The sequence below is a fragment of the Mytilus trossulus genome, chromosome 3 (assembly GCF_036588685.1).
Source record: "Mytilus trossulus isolate FHL-02 chromosome 3, PNRI_Mtr1.1.1.hap1, whole genome shotgun sequence".
Classification (NCBI taxonomy): domain Eukaryota; kingdom Metazoa; phylum Mollusca; class Bivalvia; order Mytilida; family Mytilidae; genus Mytilus; species Mytilus trossulus.
The window spans coordinates 9308753-9328200 of record NC_086375.1 but is presented as its reverse complement, the minus strand read 5'-3'; the positions used below and the strand labels follow the sequence as shown (position 1 = coordinate 9328200).

General features: G+C 31.6%; 2 protein-coding genes across 2 annotated transcripts; both read right to left on the bottom strand.

Annotated features, from left to right (window-relative positions):
- Positions 1–1601: 1601 nt before the first annotated feature.
- Positions 1602–5843, bottom strand: LOC134709211 (uncharacterized). The gene is made up of 2 exons (XM_063569383.1): positions 5782–5843; positions 1602–3403 (listed from the first exon to the last, which is right to left on the bottom strand). Exon 2 carries the CDS (start codon positions 3388–3390, stop codon positions 1660–1662), a length of 1731 nt encoding a protein of 576 aa, XP_063425453.1. The 5' UTR covers positions 3391–3403; positions 5782–5843; the 3' UTR covers positions 1602–1659.
- A 7200-nt stretch (positions 5844–13043) lies between these two features.
- Positions 13044–14777, bottom strand: LOC134709943 (uncharacterized). The gene has a single exon (XM_063570067.1). It carries the CDS (start codon positions 14775–14777, stop codon positions 13044–13046), a length of 1734 nt encoding a protein of 577 aa, XP_063426137.1.
- Positions 14778–19448: the final 4671 nt, after the last annotated feature.

Genomic DNA, 19448 nt, shown 5'->3' with positions numbered 1-19448 from the left:
AAAGGTTAGTCTCATAGCACATGTATTATATTGTGACAATACCTAGGTTCTATAATCTACATTTTAAAACAAAATTCACCAAACATTTAACAATTTCTATATTTGAAAATGCTTGTACCAAGTGAGGAGTATGACAGTTGTTATTCATTCGTTTGATGTGTTTGAGCTTTTGAATAGGGACTTTCTTTTTTTTGAGTTTTCATCGGAGTTCAGTATTTTTGTAAATTTTCTTTATACATATGGACAAAAAAAAAACAATTATGCCAGTTATGTGAACAGTTTCAAAACCTACAACTTTTCTCAGGACCAATGATAAATATTTTTTCTGACAAGACACTGCTTTATTTTGGACTTCTCAATGGGACCATTATATTATGAATAAATGTATTTTGTTTCAAAATTAAATAACATTTATATATTTAGTGAATAACAACCATTAAAATATGATAAAGCATAAATATAAACCAGAGGATAAATAGTGTGATCTTCACTTAGATACCAATAAGGCAATAAATACTTAGTTTACCACAAAAGACAAGTAAAGATAAAAAAATTAGAAAATAAGGAGTAAAAGAATCAAAGCATTATTGTAAAACTTGGTTATTCATTGGACACAATCGAATTTTTCAGAATTGAAGTAACTTTTATTTAGCCTGATATAATATTGGTTATTTCAGGCATTTCTTTAAATTTTTGACAGAGATATGAACGGGCTTTTTAATTCTGTTTCATCAATCCAAGCTGTCTAAGCAGTGCTGCTGAGGCTGAACATAGACTGCCATCTGAAATAAGTCTTGTCCATCCTTTTATGCAATTTAATTGTTCTAACTAAGAAGTTGTTAGCACAATCACTTCTAACAAAAAATAACAATAATAACAATAATTAATCAGCGAAGAATATAACTATTTAGAAAAAAAAGTAGAAAATTCACAAAAATAGTAATTTTGAGGAAAATTTAAAACAGAGAGTCCTTAATAAATTGACAAAATCAAAAGCTCAAGATATATCATATGAATTGACAATAACTTATAAATTCTTGGATACAGACATTTTCTTATGTAAAGAATGGTGGATTAAACCTGGTTTTATAGCTAGGTAATTATAAACCTCTCACTTGTAAAACAGTCGCATACCATTTCATTATATTGACAATGATGTGTGAACAAAACAAACCAAACATTCATGTTTTAAGTAAAAATGTCAAAAAATAAGGAGAACAGCAGATACCATTGTGTTATGATCAATATCTTAATCACTATAAAAACAAGCAAATATGTAAACAAACATTTTCCATAGCACAATTACACAATGGCAGAATGTATAAATATTGAGCCATGTCATATGTGAGAAAGGAACACAAAAAAGCATATAGACAAAGCATATTAGCAAAAATGAAAGATATGAATATAGAAATTTTTTTTTCTAAACCTTATAGTTTTTTAAAGATTTTTTTTCATTTGTTAGAACCAGTTCTTCTTGTTGGAAACACAGTCTTTTGTCTTGTAGCAAGGACCATACATTTACTTATATCAGAATATATGAACATGCACTATTTGTCAACACAAGAAGTCATTTTGTACTTTAAATTGTATATCTGTATCACACTTTTCTGAAGCATAGTTGATTCATCTGCATTCAAGTCTTTAAAAAAGTACTATTCAGATTTTATAAATGATTGCTGTAAAGTAACGATCACCACTATCCTTCTTAGCACTTGTTTTCTTTAGTTCACTTGACACAATCATCATTCCTGTTTCTCTGTGTATGTCTATATACACAGGAAAATTGATTCCATCAGCCTCTGATAGAATTGTCTTACATGTTTTACCATCTGGTGTAACTACCACAATACTGTTGTTTTTACGAGAAGCTATATAAACAAAGCCATGTTTGTCTAATGCAAGTCCTCGTGGTCTGGCAATGTCTTGGTGCTGAAATCTCCAGAGAAGTTGTCCAGTACTTTTGTAGCAGCAGACTTTGTTTTTCTTGAAAATGTTAGCATATATACTTCCTCCAAATAATGATATATGTGTTGCTCCTATTCCTTCTAAGATTGTTTGAGACTCATCATTCAGATTAACAATAGTAATTTTCTCCACACTGTTGATGACCAACAGTTTACCGTCACTTGCTACTCCATCACAATAGTGAGAAAGTTGAATTGTTTGAACGATCTTATTCTTTTCTATATCAACTAGTACTGTCTTGTCTACAGATCCAAGTGTGACAGCCACTGTATTATTTCTGACATAGCAAAAATCACAAGGATATTCTGTGAATGTAATTACTTGTCTTTCAAAGATGCCATCATTTCTAAATAGCAGCAGGGCACTACTTTCAGATAAAAAACTGCGATTAAGAATTATATATTTACCATCAAGTAATAACCTAAAGACAGGTACACTGTCAGATTTCATATCTTTTGGAATTGTCAGAGTTCTCAAAATTGTTGGTTTAATTTCTTCAATTATAGGAATAGTTGGTACTAAGTTCTGTGCTTGATCTTTTCTTCCGGCATTTAGTCGAAGAGTAGATTGGTTGGTATTGATTTTAATATCGCCAAACGATTCGACCTCTTGTAAAATTGATTGCAGGGCAGATGAGATGGTAACCTCTAAGTTCTTTTCCTCCAAATTGTCTCCACTATTTAATTCATCCATGTATTTAGCTGCTTCTGACGTAGTTTTCTCAATTTCTCTCAGACCATCATACATCTGTAGCTCAGTTGCATATTGAGTCATTTTAGAAAATTCACTTTGCAATTGGCTTATCTGATTGGCTTGTGTTTTCAGTTGGTGAAGTAAAGTGTTCATCTTAGATTTCAGCTGTGAATGCTTTGATTCTAGGTCATCAAGAATTTTTTGTTCTAATTTGTTTAAGAAATCATCTATCAACTTCCTCATAGATCGAATTTGTTCTGCAGCCTTTGTTTTCTGATTATTGCTTGTGTTCATCCGGCTTTTCAAATATTTTATTATCTCCTCTAAGTTTTCCTTTACATTCTTCAAATCTTTTTCAAAAAGTTGAACTGAGGCAGATGATTTTATTTGCTTCAGAATATCTGACAGGGGTTTCAGGTCTTGACATTTTTTGTGTTTATCAGTGATGCCCTGTACACAGCATGGACAGGCATGGAACGAACAAAAGAGTTCAAACTTTTTTTTGTGGTCTCGGCACTGACTACTTATTTTTAACATGAATTTTGGTAAGTTATGGTAGTCATTAGTCGACATAGTTTTATGGTCTTTAGATGCTTTTGATTTTGTGTGATGTTTTTCACAGCCTGTACATAGGAGCACCTCACATTCTGTGCACCACGTGACAGCTTCTGTAGATGTTCCATCATCATCGTTACATAGATTGCAATTGTCTCCACCTGATGAGGCCATATTCTCTCTATTTCTGAAATTAAGAGTTCACAAAAAAATGATTGTTAAAAAAAAATTGACATAATTACCAACTAATTGTTCTCTGGAGGTCTTTTCCACCAAAAACGATGTATTTTAATATGAAAGTTGTAAATTAATTTTAAAATGCCATTTTAGTGGTCAATGACAGATAAGTGTACGCTGATTCCAAAAATATATGGGTTCTATACAATATTTTTTTTTAATAAGGGAGATTATTTGTTACTTCCAATTGAAAAAAAAAAATGGACACTGATTCCCAAATATGTGCTTTGATACTTTTATTTTAATAAAGTACAAAAAATAGCTACTTCCGGTCAACACAAGGTCACTACCAGTTGTTTTTTACAAGGTTAAATGGTTTGATATCTTTTCCCATTAGCCTCATGGCTTTATCGTGTATACATATGAGGTAAAAGCAGAAGTCGAAATCTAGAACGTCAAATTAAGCTATGACCATTTAGACCAATTCCAAGTTCATAAACCAAGGACATCAAATCAAAAAGACCATAGGTCTTAATTACATTTGGTTAATGAGTTTTATCAACATACACGTATTTTCAAATACAAGAGGGGAGAAAACTCCCTTTTACGTTCAACGTACCCTTGCAATCAAACTTTGCGTGTTACGACGTTTCGCAAATAACAATTTAGTAAAAATAATTGGTTAATATTTTATACAGTTTTTGTGAATAAGTGAAAATAAGCCAAATTCAAAAATAAGAATATGACCTTGACATTTGACCTTGACCTAATTTTCATTTATTTGGACCAAGGACATCAAATCAAAAGGTCCTTGTCTCTATCACTTATGGTTTACAAGATAGAAATGCATAATTATCACTTATATGAAATGTAGAAGGGGAAATAACTCTCATATGGAGCGTTCATATTGCTTCTGTCAAAATAGGACAAATCATGTGAAGGATATAATGAGCAATTTTATAAAATAAATTTGTCGTTATCTTTTACGGTCGGGAAGGAGTAGTGGACACAAGGAAAACAGTGTTTGGGAGATAATTCCTACAAAGAAAAGTATTTGGTTACGCAGGGTTTCAAAAGCGCATAAATGTTTAATATCAAATACCAAATATCTAAGCGACATATTGATAAACAAATATTTATCTCATGAAAAAAATTAGGCGTAAAATAAAATAATCAGAAGAAAAACAAGCATGGACATCAAACAAGTAATGTTACTTGAAATATTGTTATAAGTAAGAGATTTGCCGGAAGGACTACTACCACCAAATCATAGTACAATCTGGTTGCTTACAAAAAAGTTAAAATATTCCTTCAATTTGACAGTTGTAGGAAACTAATCTTACATTTGATTGTAGTTAAACAATTCAGTGTCATCAAGTTATATCCCAGGTGTTTGAAAGCACCATTATTATTTTACTTGGTATTTCTATAGAATATTTTGGAAACTTGAGATTACATAGTTACTTAAGTTCGTACACATGTAAAATAAGAAGCGAAACTTTAATTGGTTGACTTCTACTGATGGTTATTTTCTTATATGTAACGAAACATTATGTGATTTTTTTTTGGGTATAGAAGTGGACAGGATAAAACTTTACCTATGCCAAGTATTTCTTTTCTTTTAAGTAAAGATAAATTTTTCACATTTTTTTTTTAAAAGTGCAAATTTAACAAAGACTCGTAGGGGGAATCATTGGTGGTATTAAACTTGAACATTCAGGTCATTAACGATTCGAAAATATTCAGATTAAACAAGAAACATTACTCTCTCAGAATAACCTTTATAAGTAAGTAGGGCAGAAATCGGGAGAAGAGGTTGTTGCCCCCTCCCTTTTTTTGGCAATTTTGTTTTTTGATTTTGAGGCAAGTTTTTATCTTCAGTAGTGTCCGCCCAACTCCAGTTTAAAATCCTGGCTCTGCCACTGTTTGCAGCACAGCAATGGAATAAAATACACAAAGATGACTTCAATAAAAAATAATATGCCAACATAGATTGTTTCTCAAATTTCGATCAGAACATTAGATAAGAAAAACGTTTAAAAGTCAGAAAAATGATTGTGTCTCCTTTTTTTTTGGCAATCATTTTAAGCATTATTGCTACCAGAGGAGTTTATGTTTATGAGTTATGCTCCTCAATTGCGTTAACAAAAGTTATAACAGGAGGCTGTCAAAATGACAGAAAATCAGGCTTTTATATAGTGAGTGTTGCCTTTGTTATAGAAATAAAAGTGCCATAATTTAGTCATGAACAGTAAAATTGAAATGATCAAAATAAGCTTACTGTGGTTGAAGATCATTATGTTGGTTTTTTTATATATCTTTTGTTTTTGTTTTGTTGGATTGCTGTCTCATTATTTTATACCAATAAGCTCAAAAACACATTCTTACCCCTGACTATTTTGATTACTGGTGCTCTGGAAAAGGAATGTCTACAGGGAAGTAAAATGTCCAATAACTGGTACACTTACCTGGTATTGATTATTTATAGCAAGCTATATATAGATAACTGAGTCCGACATATTCCAATTTAGAATGCTTCCAATAAGTTAAATAAGATCAAAATATTGTGATATATATTATGCAAGTGTCTATTTCCAAACAATGTACAGTTTATTTTTTTTCAAATTTAACTTGAGAAATTCTTGCTTCATACATATTTACTTGAAGGTAATTTTTGCTGTTCAGTTTTCTTTCAATTTTTACACTAGTAGTAAAGTTTTCAAATTCCATATGGTAAATGTATTAGGTGCACCCTAACTATTTTACTTTATTTATTTTCAGTTAGCTAATAGTTCTCTGCCTGAAGAAGCTGTGTTAGGATTTGAGTATGGTATGAGTATAGATGACCCTAAGAGTCTAATTATATGGGAAGTACAGTTTGAAGACTTCTTCAATGGAGCACAGATTATGATAGATACATATATAGCCAGTGGAGAGTGTATGTATATCAAAATTAAATGTTGTCTTAAATAGAGGTTGATAATTATTATTTCTCTAAAAAATTGTGCTATGTTCACATTTCCTTAGCAGTGTGAGAAAAGTATTTATTATCACTAGTGAAATATTTGTTCTTAGCAATTGATTTGTCGAAACTTAGTTATGACATTTTATTTTCTTTTGAAATATCCTGTTGTGATGTCATGAAAAAAAGGCAACCATGTCTGATGACCTCACATCTAAAAAACAAAAGTTTTGAAAAGAATGATAAATCATTAGAGAAACAGATTCCACCACTATAACCCTTGTATTACGATATTTCTCAACTCTCAACCATTAAATTTTAATTATTTAAACTGTCTGGAGTGGAGAAATATCGTTACACAATTTGTTGCAGTAATGAAATCTTTTTTATATTGTAGGAAAGGTAGGACAAATTAAAACCTCGAATTTGTTTTTTTCATGAGCCACTACAGATTAAATCTCTTTATAAAACAAACTTGAGTTCATCATCAGAGGCATTAGTGTTTGGTAAAAATGTTCACACTATAAAAAGAATAACTGTTTACAAAAGTTTAGTTCTTTTGAAATTTTATGAAATTTCTTCCCAAGGAAAAGATAACCTTAGCTGTATTATTAAGCAAAATCTTAAAGAATTTTGTGTCCTCAATGTCCTCAACTTTGTACTTTATTTTGTCATTAAACTAACATCTAGCATACAAAATTTTAAGCCTAATATATGATCAGTTTATTTCTAACCTATATCAAATACCTGTTGTAAGAAGTTATTAAATAAAGTGTCACTGAAAGTAAACTCATTAAACTCATTGAAATTAGTTATCTTATTTCAGTGAAATGGTTATTACAGAGTCATTAAGTGATGTTATTACCTCATGGTCTGGATGGAGCAGGTCATGAACACTCATCCTGTAAAATTGAAAGGTTTCTACAGGTAATGTCAAAAGGTCATGGTCATTTATGTCAAAGGTCGAGGTATGTAAAATGATTATTTCAAAGTGACTTAGTGATGTTACTACTACATGCCATAGATAGAGCAGGACATAAGAACTCATCATGTAAAATTGAAAGCTTTATACAGTTTATATCAAATGATCAAGGTCATTTATGTCAAAGGTCAAGGTATGTTAAATGGTTATTACAGAGTGACTTAGTGATTTTATTCCCACAAGGTATGGATGGAGCAGGTCCTGAAAACTCATCCTGAAAAATTAAACGGTTTCTAAAGGTAATATAAGATCAAGGTCATTTATGTCAAAGGTCAAGGCTTATTGCAGAGTGACTAAGTGATGTTATTACCTCATGGTATGGATTGAACATGACCTAAACACCCACCAAGTAAAATTAAAAGGTTTCTGCAGGTTATATCATAAGATCAAGGTCATTATGTCAAAGTCAAGGCTTATAAAATGTTTATTATAGAAAAACTAAGTGATGTTTTTACCTCATAGTATAGATAGACCTAAACACTCACCAAGTGATAAATTAATAGGTTCTACAGGTTATACCATAAGGTCATGTTCATTTATGACAATGGTCAAGGTTTTCTAAATGGAAATTACAAAGCAAGTTATTGATATTTTTAACCACATGGCATGAATGAAACAGAACCTGAATGCTTATTTTGTAAAATTGACAGGTTTTTAAAAGTTAGGGCATACGATCAAGGTCATGTCATGTATGTCAAAGGTCAAGGTTTGTTAAACGATTATTTATTAGTTACTTAATGACATAGATGGAGCAGTAACTGAACACTCACCTGGCAGGTAGAATTGATAGGTTTCAACAGAATATTTCATATGGTCAAGTTCATTTATGTCAAAGGTCAAGGTTTATTTCAAAGAGAATTTGGGACATCGGAATTTTTGTAAAGAAAATTCGAAAATTAAAAAAAATATGATCTATCAAGTTATTTTTCCATAAATTTTAACAAGATATGTACAGTTTAAAGAAGGGTAGCCAAGCCTTACATATTCATCTAAAAATGAGATGTTGAGTTCAATGACTTCTTTGTTCTGTTTTTATTTTGACATTACAGGCAACAGACAGTAGTGAACACAAAGTAGATGGAGACAATGTCAACCTTCAGATCGTCAACGCTACAACTCCCGCTCAATACTTCCACTTCTTAGACGTCAGGTGGTTTCGGAACTTTACTTACCTGTGATTGGGGATAAGAAGGTTAAAGGTGACAAGGTCAAAAAGGTCATTTTCTGTAGTGGTAAACAATTCTATACATTGGACAAGGAGAGGGATTCCAGGAAGTTAGAAGATGAAGCACTTGTGAGAATAGAAGTATGTATAATGAAGACTATTATTAATAGTTAATGTCCCTTAAATTATGAAATCTCCACTCATAACTTATTATTTGAATTTAATGGTTTGAAAAAAATTTAATTCATGATTTCAAGTTTTTAGAAAATCCATTGAAACCTGTATTTTTGTATCCAATAAACAAGAAAAATATGTTTATATACAATCTAAGGATTTTTACCTTGATTTTCCATTTATTGAACATAACCTGTACATGTGATAAAGGAAGTATGCCATGGTGACCTACACTGTATGGACATATATTGTATTGTTTTGGATACATTTAAAAAAGATATTTTTCACCACTAAGATAATTTATTTTTTATATACATTTCATTATAGAGTCTATGTCGATTCCCAGCAGGAGAAATTCAACAAGAAGTAACCAAATATTCTAATGCTACAGGTACATCTTAATTATTACAATTTATACAGCAATGATTATTCAGCTGTCATTTTCAATCTTTGGAAGACTTTGTACTTATGAACTTAGATAGATAGTTATAAACCATGTAAAAAGACGATTGAAAATAGTCTTTGCATCGGAACTAAACACACTTATTAAAAAACCAGTTGTTGGCATGACACAGGTTATGTTCTTCTCATATATGTTATGATGGTATGATACTAAACCCCTAACGGGAAGGATTGTGCAGGATATTCATATGATGAAATCATAATCTTTCAATCAGTTTAATTGAAGTCTGGAGCTGGCATGTCAGTTAACTGCTAGTTATCTGTTGTTATTTATGTATTATTGTCATTTTGTTTATTTATTTGGTTACATCTTCTGACATCACACTCAGACTTCTCTTGAACTGAATTTTAATGTACGTATTGTTATGCGTGTACTTTTCTACATTGGCTAGAGTTATAGGGGGAGGGTTGGGATCTCATAAACATGTTTAAACTTGCCTCATTTTTTCGCCTGTCCCAAGTCAGGAGTCTCTGGCCTTTGTTAGTCTTGTATTATTTTTAATTTTAGTTTCTTGTGTACAATTCGGAGTTTATTATTGCGTTCATTATCACTGAACTAGTATATATTGGTATGTGTGATTATTTTCTGATCTGTTAGGTACAATATAGTTTCTGTTTTCTAATACACATGTACCTTTTTTATTGAATTTTATAATATGGTATATGAATTTACAAAGGAGTAGGTCCGGTAAGGGCCGATTTTGGCTTCAAATTTAAGGTTAATCTAACAAAAGATTTTGAACACTTTTTTAACACTTTTTAAAAGTGTCTATTCTAATTGATTCAATTAGTTTATGTAAAGATTGTAACTTATTTAGTCATTTAAAACGCTCCGATTCAAGCTTTAATATGAAAAATCAATCAAATATGCCAAAGCAATGTCATTTTTCAGATGTTTTTTGTCAAAAATGAAAGTGGCCGCATCCGTGTTCATCCTCAACCTTTATATATATTATGTATTATCATCAAATACAACTTACATTTCAATATTATGAATGAACACGAATACGGCCACTTTCATCTAAGACGAAAACCGTCTAAAATTTAACTAAAACGCTGAAATTGCGAAGATTTTAGTAATTTACCATGACTTTATGATGCTAGTACACGATAAATGTTCATTGTATTGTCAAAAACAGTACATATGTATGTAGCAGAAGCATTCTACTTTCCAGTTAATGGCTAAAAGATTACAATTTCACAATTTCGTAAAAAAAAATGCTATATTTTGGGGCCAAAAATGAGTCTTATTGAACCTACTCCTTTTGTCAGTTTCGAGATGTACCTTGGAATAACATTGTCTTTGGTAAGCCAGACACCTGCATGTTTATGGATACTTTGTCAATTACAGATGGGGTCTGCTTTACTTTTCAAATTCTTACAGTCAGCTATTTTCTGTTTGCAAAAAGTTTGCAATTTAACAACCCTCATTTTAAAAGGAAAATTAATTGGTAAAACATTTCTTGGCTTCAATGAAATGGAATGATCACTTATGCCTCAGTATGTTACCACAATCAATTGCATGCAGAGACCCAGCTCCAGTTCGAAAACATATGACAAAAATTAAGATTTACAGACTTTGTGAAACTTTAATCCTTATCAATGAACATGGAAGGAATTAAGTCCATTACCCTGCATTTGAATGCAAAATTATTCTACAAGGTTCTGATGTTACTCTGTGATTGTCTACTTTTTCAACAATTGAAATACAAATCACGAATTATAAGTGTAAAGCAATTATCAATTTCATAATTTTGGGCTTTCAAAACTTTTGTGTCAGTATTACATGGATATTTAAGATTATTACTTGAGTAAGATCATAGTTGACAATTCTTCTAGTAATATTGAAGATAAAATATGACAAAAGCACTATATCAGAATTTTGTGGGTTTTTTTTGTAATGATTTGTATGTTTTGTTATCTAATCAAGTTTATATTTTGTAGAGTGTAAAAGTTGTTAGTGGTTTGCTCTGTGCTATTGTTTTTGTATCATATTAATCAGCTGTAATATTTTGTCTAACCTTTGTAATAAATAAATAATAAAGTAGGGTTTTTGAATCATTTATGTCTTATGCTCTAAAGTCATTAATGCAACTTTTGAAATACATTTTATATTGGAGTAACATTTCTGTAGATTGTTTTACACGGATCATTAATGAAATAAATTATCAAATATTGTTTTAGAATTGCATGCATATTTTGTTTAGCCATAACAAATAGTATTCGTATGCTCTCTTTATATTTCACGGCAATTATTTTCGAGTAATGACAATATTTCAATCTAGTCCCAAGGATACAATGAATACAGTTAAGTCATATCTCGATTTACATCTAGAAATAGACAGTAAGAGTCCATTAAGTACTATAATTTACATCAAAAGAGATTATTTTAGATTCGCAATAGTGAACGTTCCATTACTTTGTAGCAACATTCCAGCAGCACCTGCATATATCATAAGGAGTATTTCTCCCAATTGATACATTTTTCTAGAGTTTGTATTGTCTTTTTGTAGACCTAACTTATGAGTCCCATCAAAATTTTAATCCTGGTATTTATGGTGAGTTTAATGCGTAATTATTTTTCAAGAGGATTGCTGCTTACACGGAAGCTATTAAATTAAGAATAGACATGACAAAGTTTCAATAGTCCAGTTGCCAATTACCGACTTGATTCTGTTATTACACACTTTTTAAACAAATTAATTCCCCTTGCCAATCGTAGACTGGTTCCATACTGGACAAAATTGGCTTTTGCCAATGCAAAGCATTATGATAATGATTTTAAAGTGATGTATCGGCGGATTAACTAATTTTCATGAAAAAAAAATTTGATGTCAAAAGTATTTTACATAACAACAAATTAATATAATTAGGAGATTTTAAAATCTCAAAGATTACTCACATTACGCACAGGTAAATTTGCCCTTTTTGGTTGTTTCTCATTTTAAATAAAACTTAATGTCCCTCATAAGGGAAACAACCACAAAAGGGTATCTCTTATTACAGGGTCAATTACGGGAAATGGCAAATAGCTTATTATTTTAGGTAATTTTACGGACACCACCACAAATGAAGAAATTGGTGGATTTAACTTGGTTTTATAGCTAGCTAAACGTCGAACTTGTATGACAGTTGCATAAAAATCCCTTATATTGACAACAATGTGTAAACAAAACAAACTTACATAATACAGTGTAATTTAAAAAGTTATTCCATCAGTTAAAAATTGACAGAATTTATTTTCCAAATTATGACATAATCTGTTAAGAAAATATGCATATAGACCTATAGTTGTTAATTTCTGTGTCATTTTGGTCTCTTGTGGACAGCTGTCTCATTGGCAATCATACCACATCTTCTTTTTATATATAGAAAAAAGTAAAATTACAAAAATAATGAACTCCAAGGAGAATTCAAAACAGAAAGTCTCAAATCAAATGACAAAATCAAATACTGAAACACAACAACCATCATATTCCTGACTTGGTAAAGACATGTTCTTAAGTAGAAAATGTTCACTTAACACTTGTTTCATAGCTTAACCTGCCACTTTTATGACATTCGCATCAAATTCTAATATATTAAAAACGGTGTGTTTACAAAACAAACGGACATAAAAGATAAACATATCTTTTTAATCTTAATCTTTTTGTTTGAACTTTCGACTCAATGATTTTTGAAGAACTTTGTTTTTTTTTTATATTTATTGCAGTTCTTCCAACTGGAAACACAGACTTTCGTCTTATAACTACAGCTACACTTACTACTTATTTTATTTTAATATGTGTGCACTCTTTATATTCATAACACTATTTTTCAACACCATCTTGTACATGTCACCAATATTCTTTCCTAATGTATGCATAGTTGTGTCGTCTGCATACAGGTTTCTATAAATTTACATTTCAGATTTTATAAATTATAGCTGTTTGATACATTTTATAATCCCAATCATCATTTTCACCACCTATTTCCTTTAATTTACTTGACACAATCATCTTTCCCTTTTCTCTGTGTATGTCTATTGCGACAGGAAAATTTATTCCATCAACTTCTGATAGTATTGTCTTACAGGTTTTACCATCTGGTGATATTACCAAGAAGTTGTTGTTTCCACGGGAAATTGTATAAACAAAGCCATGCTTGTCTACTGCAATTTCTTCTGGACTTTCAATGTCATGATGATGAAATGTCCACAGAGGTTCTCCAGTTTCTTTGTAGCAGCAGACTTTGTTGTCAGAGAAAACGGTAGCATAGATATTTCCTCCAAATAATGACAAACCTGTTGCTCCAACTTCTTCTAAGATTGTTTGAGTCTCATCATTCAGATTAACAATAGAACTTTTCTCAGCATTGCTGATCATCAATATGCGACCATCACTTGCTACTCCACAACAGGAATGAGACAGTTTAATTGTTTGAATAGTTGTATTCTTTTCTATATCCACCAGGGCTGTCTGGTTTTCTGATCCTAATGTGACAGCCACTATATTATTTCTGACAAAGCAAGCATCATGAATATATTCTGTGAATGTAATTACTTTTCTTTCAAAGATGCCATCATTATCAAATAGCAGGAGGCTATGACTTGTACAACTTTGATGGTTAAGAGTTAGATACTTTCCATCAGGTAATATCCGGCAAACATTGAAATACATATATTTCATATCTTCTGGAATTCGCAGAGTTCTCAACATTGATGGTTTAATTTTTTCAATTCTAGGAACAGTTGCTACTAAGTTCTGTGCTTGATTTTTTCTTCCGGGTTTAATTCGGAGAGTAGATTGACTGGTATTTATGTTGATATCACCAAACGATTTGACATCTTGCAAAATGGTTTGCTGGGCGGATGAACTTCTTACCTCTAACTTCTTTTCCTCCAAATTGTCTCCACTTTTTAATTCGTCTATGTATTTTGCAACTTTGGAAGTAGTTTTCTCAATTTCTCTCAGACCAATAAACATTTGTAGCTCAGTTGCAGATTGTGACATTTTAGAAAACTCGTTTTGTAATTGGCTGATCTCATTGGCTTTCTGTGTGACTTGTTGTAGTAAGAAGTTCGTCTTAGATTTTAGCTTTGAATGCTTTGATTCAAGGTCATAAAAAATTTCTTGTTCTAATTTGTTCAAGAAATCATCTATTGACTTTCTCATTGATCGAACTTGCTCAGCAGCTTTTGTTTTCTGATTATTGTTTGCATCAATCCTCCTGAGTAAATATTTTATAATCTCCTCTAAATTTTCCTTCACATTATTCAAATCTTTTTCGCAAAGTTGTACAGATGCAGATGATTTAACTTGCTTCAGGATATCTGACAGTGGTTTCAGATCTTGACATTTGTTGTGTGTATCTGTGATACATGTGACACAGCAGGGACAGTCATGGTAAGCACAATAAAGTTCAAACTTTTTCTTGTGATCTCGACACTGGCAACTGATTTCTAGCATTAATTTTGGTAATTTATGGTAGTCTTTAATTGACATGGTTTTATGGTCTTTATATGTTCTTGACTTTGTGTGTTGTTTTTCACAGTCTGTACATAGGAGCACCTCGCATTTTGTGCACCATGTGACAGCTTCTGTAAATGATCCGTCATCATCATAACATAGGGTACAAAAGTCCCCACCTAATGAGGTCATGTTTCTCTTTTAATTTCTGAAATATAGAGGAGAAAAAATATCAAATGATACATGCAAACTGCACTATCAACAAAAATTGAATTGGCAAAGAGAGAAAACACACTTACATAAAACAAATAAGTCTACCTTATGAAAAAACGGATAATTTCTGCTTCCAATTATGAACTCTCCATTTCCTTGTATTTCAGCAATGCCTACCTAAATATAGTCTACAGTATATATCTCCTGATTGTTATAATATTCCAGAGCTAGCCTTTCCTATAAAGGTTTCCTTTCGAACACTTAAATGGGATGCAAAATGTTTGCGATGTATCATACCATCTGCCTCTTCGTTTGGAGACATATGGCTATCAGACAATAGCTTGGGAATAAGAGAATGGATCGTATGAAATTGTACAACAAAGTTTCATACCGCAAAAAGAAGGTTAGGATTATTTTGATGGTTAGTGTTCTTAATGTTTAGGAATTAAGCCAAGAGGAAGTATTTTCTTGTTTAATAACATTTACCTTTTATTTAAGCGTATGGACCTTCATGCAATTGTACCACAAGGTTCCAGAAAGGTTTTGATTTAGTTTAGGTGTTAACGTCATTTATTTTTTTTAGTGAAAAGGGGACAAAACGTCAATACTTTACTAATACGTTGTATACTACTATGTTGTTTATTTGTTGACAAATTTCAACTGAGTTTCATTCAAAGTATTGAATTCTTAGGGTTCTTTAAATGATAATCTAACCATGTATTTAGATTTTTTATTGTAGGGTTGGTTTCAAATTGGTCCAAAAGGTTCATAATAAAACTTTGATTTAACAAAACATTGAGGTTATTTGGGTTCGGTCATGTGTTTAATCTAACTGTGTATTTATAGTTTTAATACTGGTCCCGTCTTTTTTAAATTTGTCCACAAATGTTTAAAAAGTAAAATCACTAAACGAGTGTATTCCAAAGTAATTCAAAACGGCAAGTTCCTATAATCTATTGAAAAAATCAAAAGCCCAAATACATCAAACAAATGGATAACAACTGTCATATTCCTGACTTGGCATATTCCTATGTAGAGGGTCCAAATTTGTCCAAAATATATACTGAATCTTACTAAGTATTTAAAGTTTTGATTTTGGGCCCGGTTTTCAAATTGTTCCACATTAAGGTTCACAGGGTTAAACTAAGTTTGCTTTTAATAAAAAGTAAATATTGGTGTTCTTTAATTTAATAAAATCTATACATGTTTTTATATTTTTGAATTTAGGCCTAGTTTTTAAGTTGGTTCAAAACATGGTTTCATAGTAAACCTTTTTTTTACATCAACAAAAATAATATATGCAGTGCTTTAATTTGATAAGCTAAATCTAAACCGTGTACTACGATTTTGGATTTTGGGCACAGTTGTCAATTTGGTCCCGGCTTTGTTTGGTTGGAAATAATTTTTTTCATGTTGTCGTTATTAAGTCTTCCAAACAAAATTTGGAGACTAACTGTTTTTAGTCAGTTCTTATGATGGCACCCACAACGGAGTTAGGGTGACGTATTGTTATTCTACGTTTCTTTTTTCCTTATTTTTCTTTCAGGAATGGTAAAAAAAGTGTTCCAAACTGGAAGAAACTTCACAGGAATAGTAACTAGCATGTGCTGAATTGTAGTTTGACTTTGGAATTTTTAAACTGGCTGCCGTTACCATGGAAACAGCTAAAATATCAAAAATGCTAACTCTTGGTTATGAGACCCAACTGGATGAAACTTTATGAAAATGTTACCCAGTACCCTAAGATGTCAAAGCAATATTTGGATAGTCCACCCTAAATCATATATATTATTCTACGGGATGATAAAACAAATCAAACCAAATATAGAATGAGTCCATTGGGTCACCCCACACCCTTCTGTTTGAAAACTTGTAAACAGTAGACATCCCAACCTCTAAACCATATATATATTCTTGTATGGGATAATAAAAAAATCTAATAAAATATGGGACAATGGGAATGGCTTATTATAGGAAGTTTGTTTGGGAGACTTCGTAACAGCATCCTGTTACAATTACATCTTGTTTGGTATGCTAAATCTAACCATGTATTTAGATTTGGACAATAGATTTAAAGAAGAATGTTCAATTTCAAATCGTTAAGTTCTTTGACTACAATTTTTTTGTGTCAGAAACATAAACTGTGTCGAATATTTAATGACAGCCCAAAGTCAGAGCTGTATCAAGCTTAAACATTGTGTTCATACTTGTCCAAACTATTGAGGATCGCATTAGGCTGTGCTCTGCAGAGTGTTATTTATTATGTCGACAAGTATTTCGCCAAACAAGTAATTTTCATTGAAAAACTTTAATATTCAGAGATTGTCTGAACATAATGTATTATTTTAACATCTGCAAAAACATTGTTTTATCAAGTAAAATTACTGAGGAACAAGTTTTTATGTAAGAAGGTCAGGAAGGCATGGTGCCAAATCCTTTTTTGGTCCAATTTGTTTTTAATTCAATTTTGTAAACATTATAAATGATACATTATTGTTACAAGAAGGGCATATCTTTAAGAATTATAATCCTCAACCGATTTTACAATGGCCTTAATAATGTGATAACAAGGACAGCAACCAGGTTTCTATTGTATTTTTACATTTATTGCTTTAAGTGTTTATATAGCAAGTCAAAACACTATCTTACCCCAAATATATGTAAGGCCGGTGCTCTGTAAAAGGAATTTCTACAGGTATGTAAAATGTCCAATAACTAATATAATACGCTTACCTGTGATTATCGATTCATCTATAAATAGATAACTGGGTAACATAACACGCTTCAATAGTTAAATATACAATATTAGGTCAATGTCAGGAAAATATTTAGACAATATACGTATAGTGTCTTGAAATATGAAATTTATTTGTACGAGGCTTAGAAACGGGAAAATGCGAGGTTCTACCGAGCATTTTCCCGTTTCGTGCCGAATACAAATAAATTTCATATTTCAAGACAATATACGTATATTGTCTTTATACTGAAATCGTAAAAAAAAATTTAAATGAACAAAATTGTTAACAAAAATTGTTAAAAAATGTGTTTGAAATTTCCCTCTTGGGGTACCATTTTGGGGTATTTCCCTATGAGCGTAGTCCAGGTGATAAGACATTGACATATTAAGAAATTAGAAAGGGAAAATGAACTTAATTAATAACATTTGATAATCATGGTAAATAAATAACTAATTTGAAGACATAAAAGTTTGAATTCATAAAGGTTTGACCATTGTTACTTTACGTTGTCATGGTCGTGACGTAACGTTGTTGATGAAATACAATAAGGAGGCGGGGCTTATAGGTTAGTTGGGGTCATTGACGTATAAAGCTAATGTTTATACGTATAGCTTTATCTGTACTGTATAGTAAAATAGCTGATTGCAGTATAAAAACTTTTTTGTATGTGGCTGAGAACTGGTTTTGAGCCATGTACAAAAATATATATATATTTGTCACGTACCGGGGGTACGCAACTGCGTTACTCTGGGTTTCGTACCAGAGTCGTTTCTCTGGATACAGTCAAGGCTCAAGAATTGGTAGCGTTATTTTATCAACTGAATATTCGGATTCCCTTAATTGGTGTTGGGCGTCAAAATTAAGTAGGCTTTGGGTATCAGACGATAAATGCCAAGGATGATTTAATATATTGATATACTTTTGCTTAGCCAGTGCTTTCTAACTTTCTAAAAGCAACGAATTATTAATATACTGAGCCAGTGCTTTACTTGTAGCCACTGCTTTATATCTACTTTATTTGGGCCAGTGCGTGTGTTGGACTGTTTGGTCACTTCTTTGCTCTTATTCAATGCTTCTCTCTGCAGCCACTGCTTCTTCAGCAGCTATACTTATTTAATCACTTGGCTCCTTACTCAGGACCACTGGAAATGCTTTATTTTGTATACCGCCAATGCTTCTTTCTGAAGCCACTGCTTCTTCAGCAGCAATACTGAATTAATCAATTGGCTCCTTATTCAGGACCACTGCTTATAATTCTTATTCAGAACTATAGATTAATCTCACCTTTCTTCTTCTCTTGTATCCAACTGCTCGGCTTGAATTCTAAACCCAGAACAACGTAAACTGTGAAAACCTTGGTATATATAGTAAATTGTAAACTCGTCCATACAATAGACTATTCCAAAAACGACTTGATCACTAAAACGTTTTACAACACCTAAGCATATATGATATAACAAAGCATTATTGTGACGGTTATATACTTTGTAACAACTGATCATGATCGTGGGAATTCCGGATTTATAGGTCAATTCCTGACCCCAAAACAATTACTACTCACCCAGTAAAATGTAAACAAATCGAAAGTGAAAGTAAAACAATGTGTAAATAAATGAAGGGAATGAATGATATTTCTTTCTGTTGGACTTTACAATCGGATTATAAAATAAGCAAGAACTAGGTAAGTTTGCAAATTCATCACATTACCCACGCCTCCAAGAAATGCGTCCCTGCATTTACCAAAATCAATTGAGCACATCTACATCAAGTGGACATTTTTCAGTCCCAAACTCTTTACGGGTATTGCCTCGAGCCATGTCATTCAAAAACCACAATTCTAAATATCATTAAACAACTGTTACTTCTTCAGTAACTAATCACCAAAACAACTGTTACTTATTCAGTAACTACC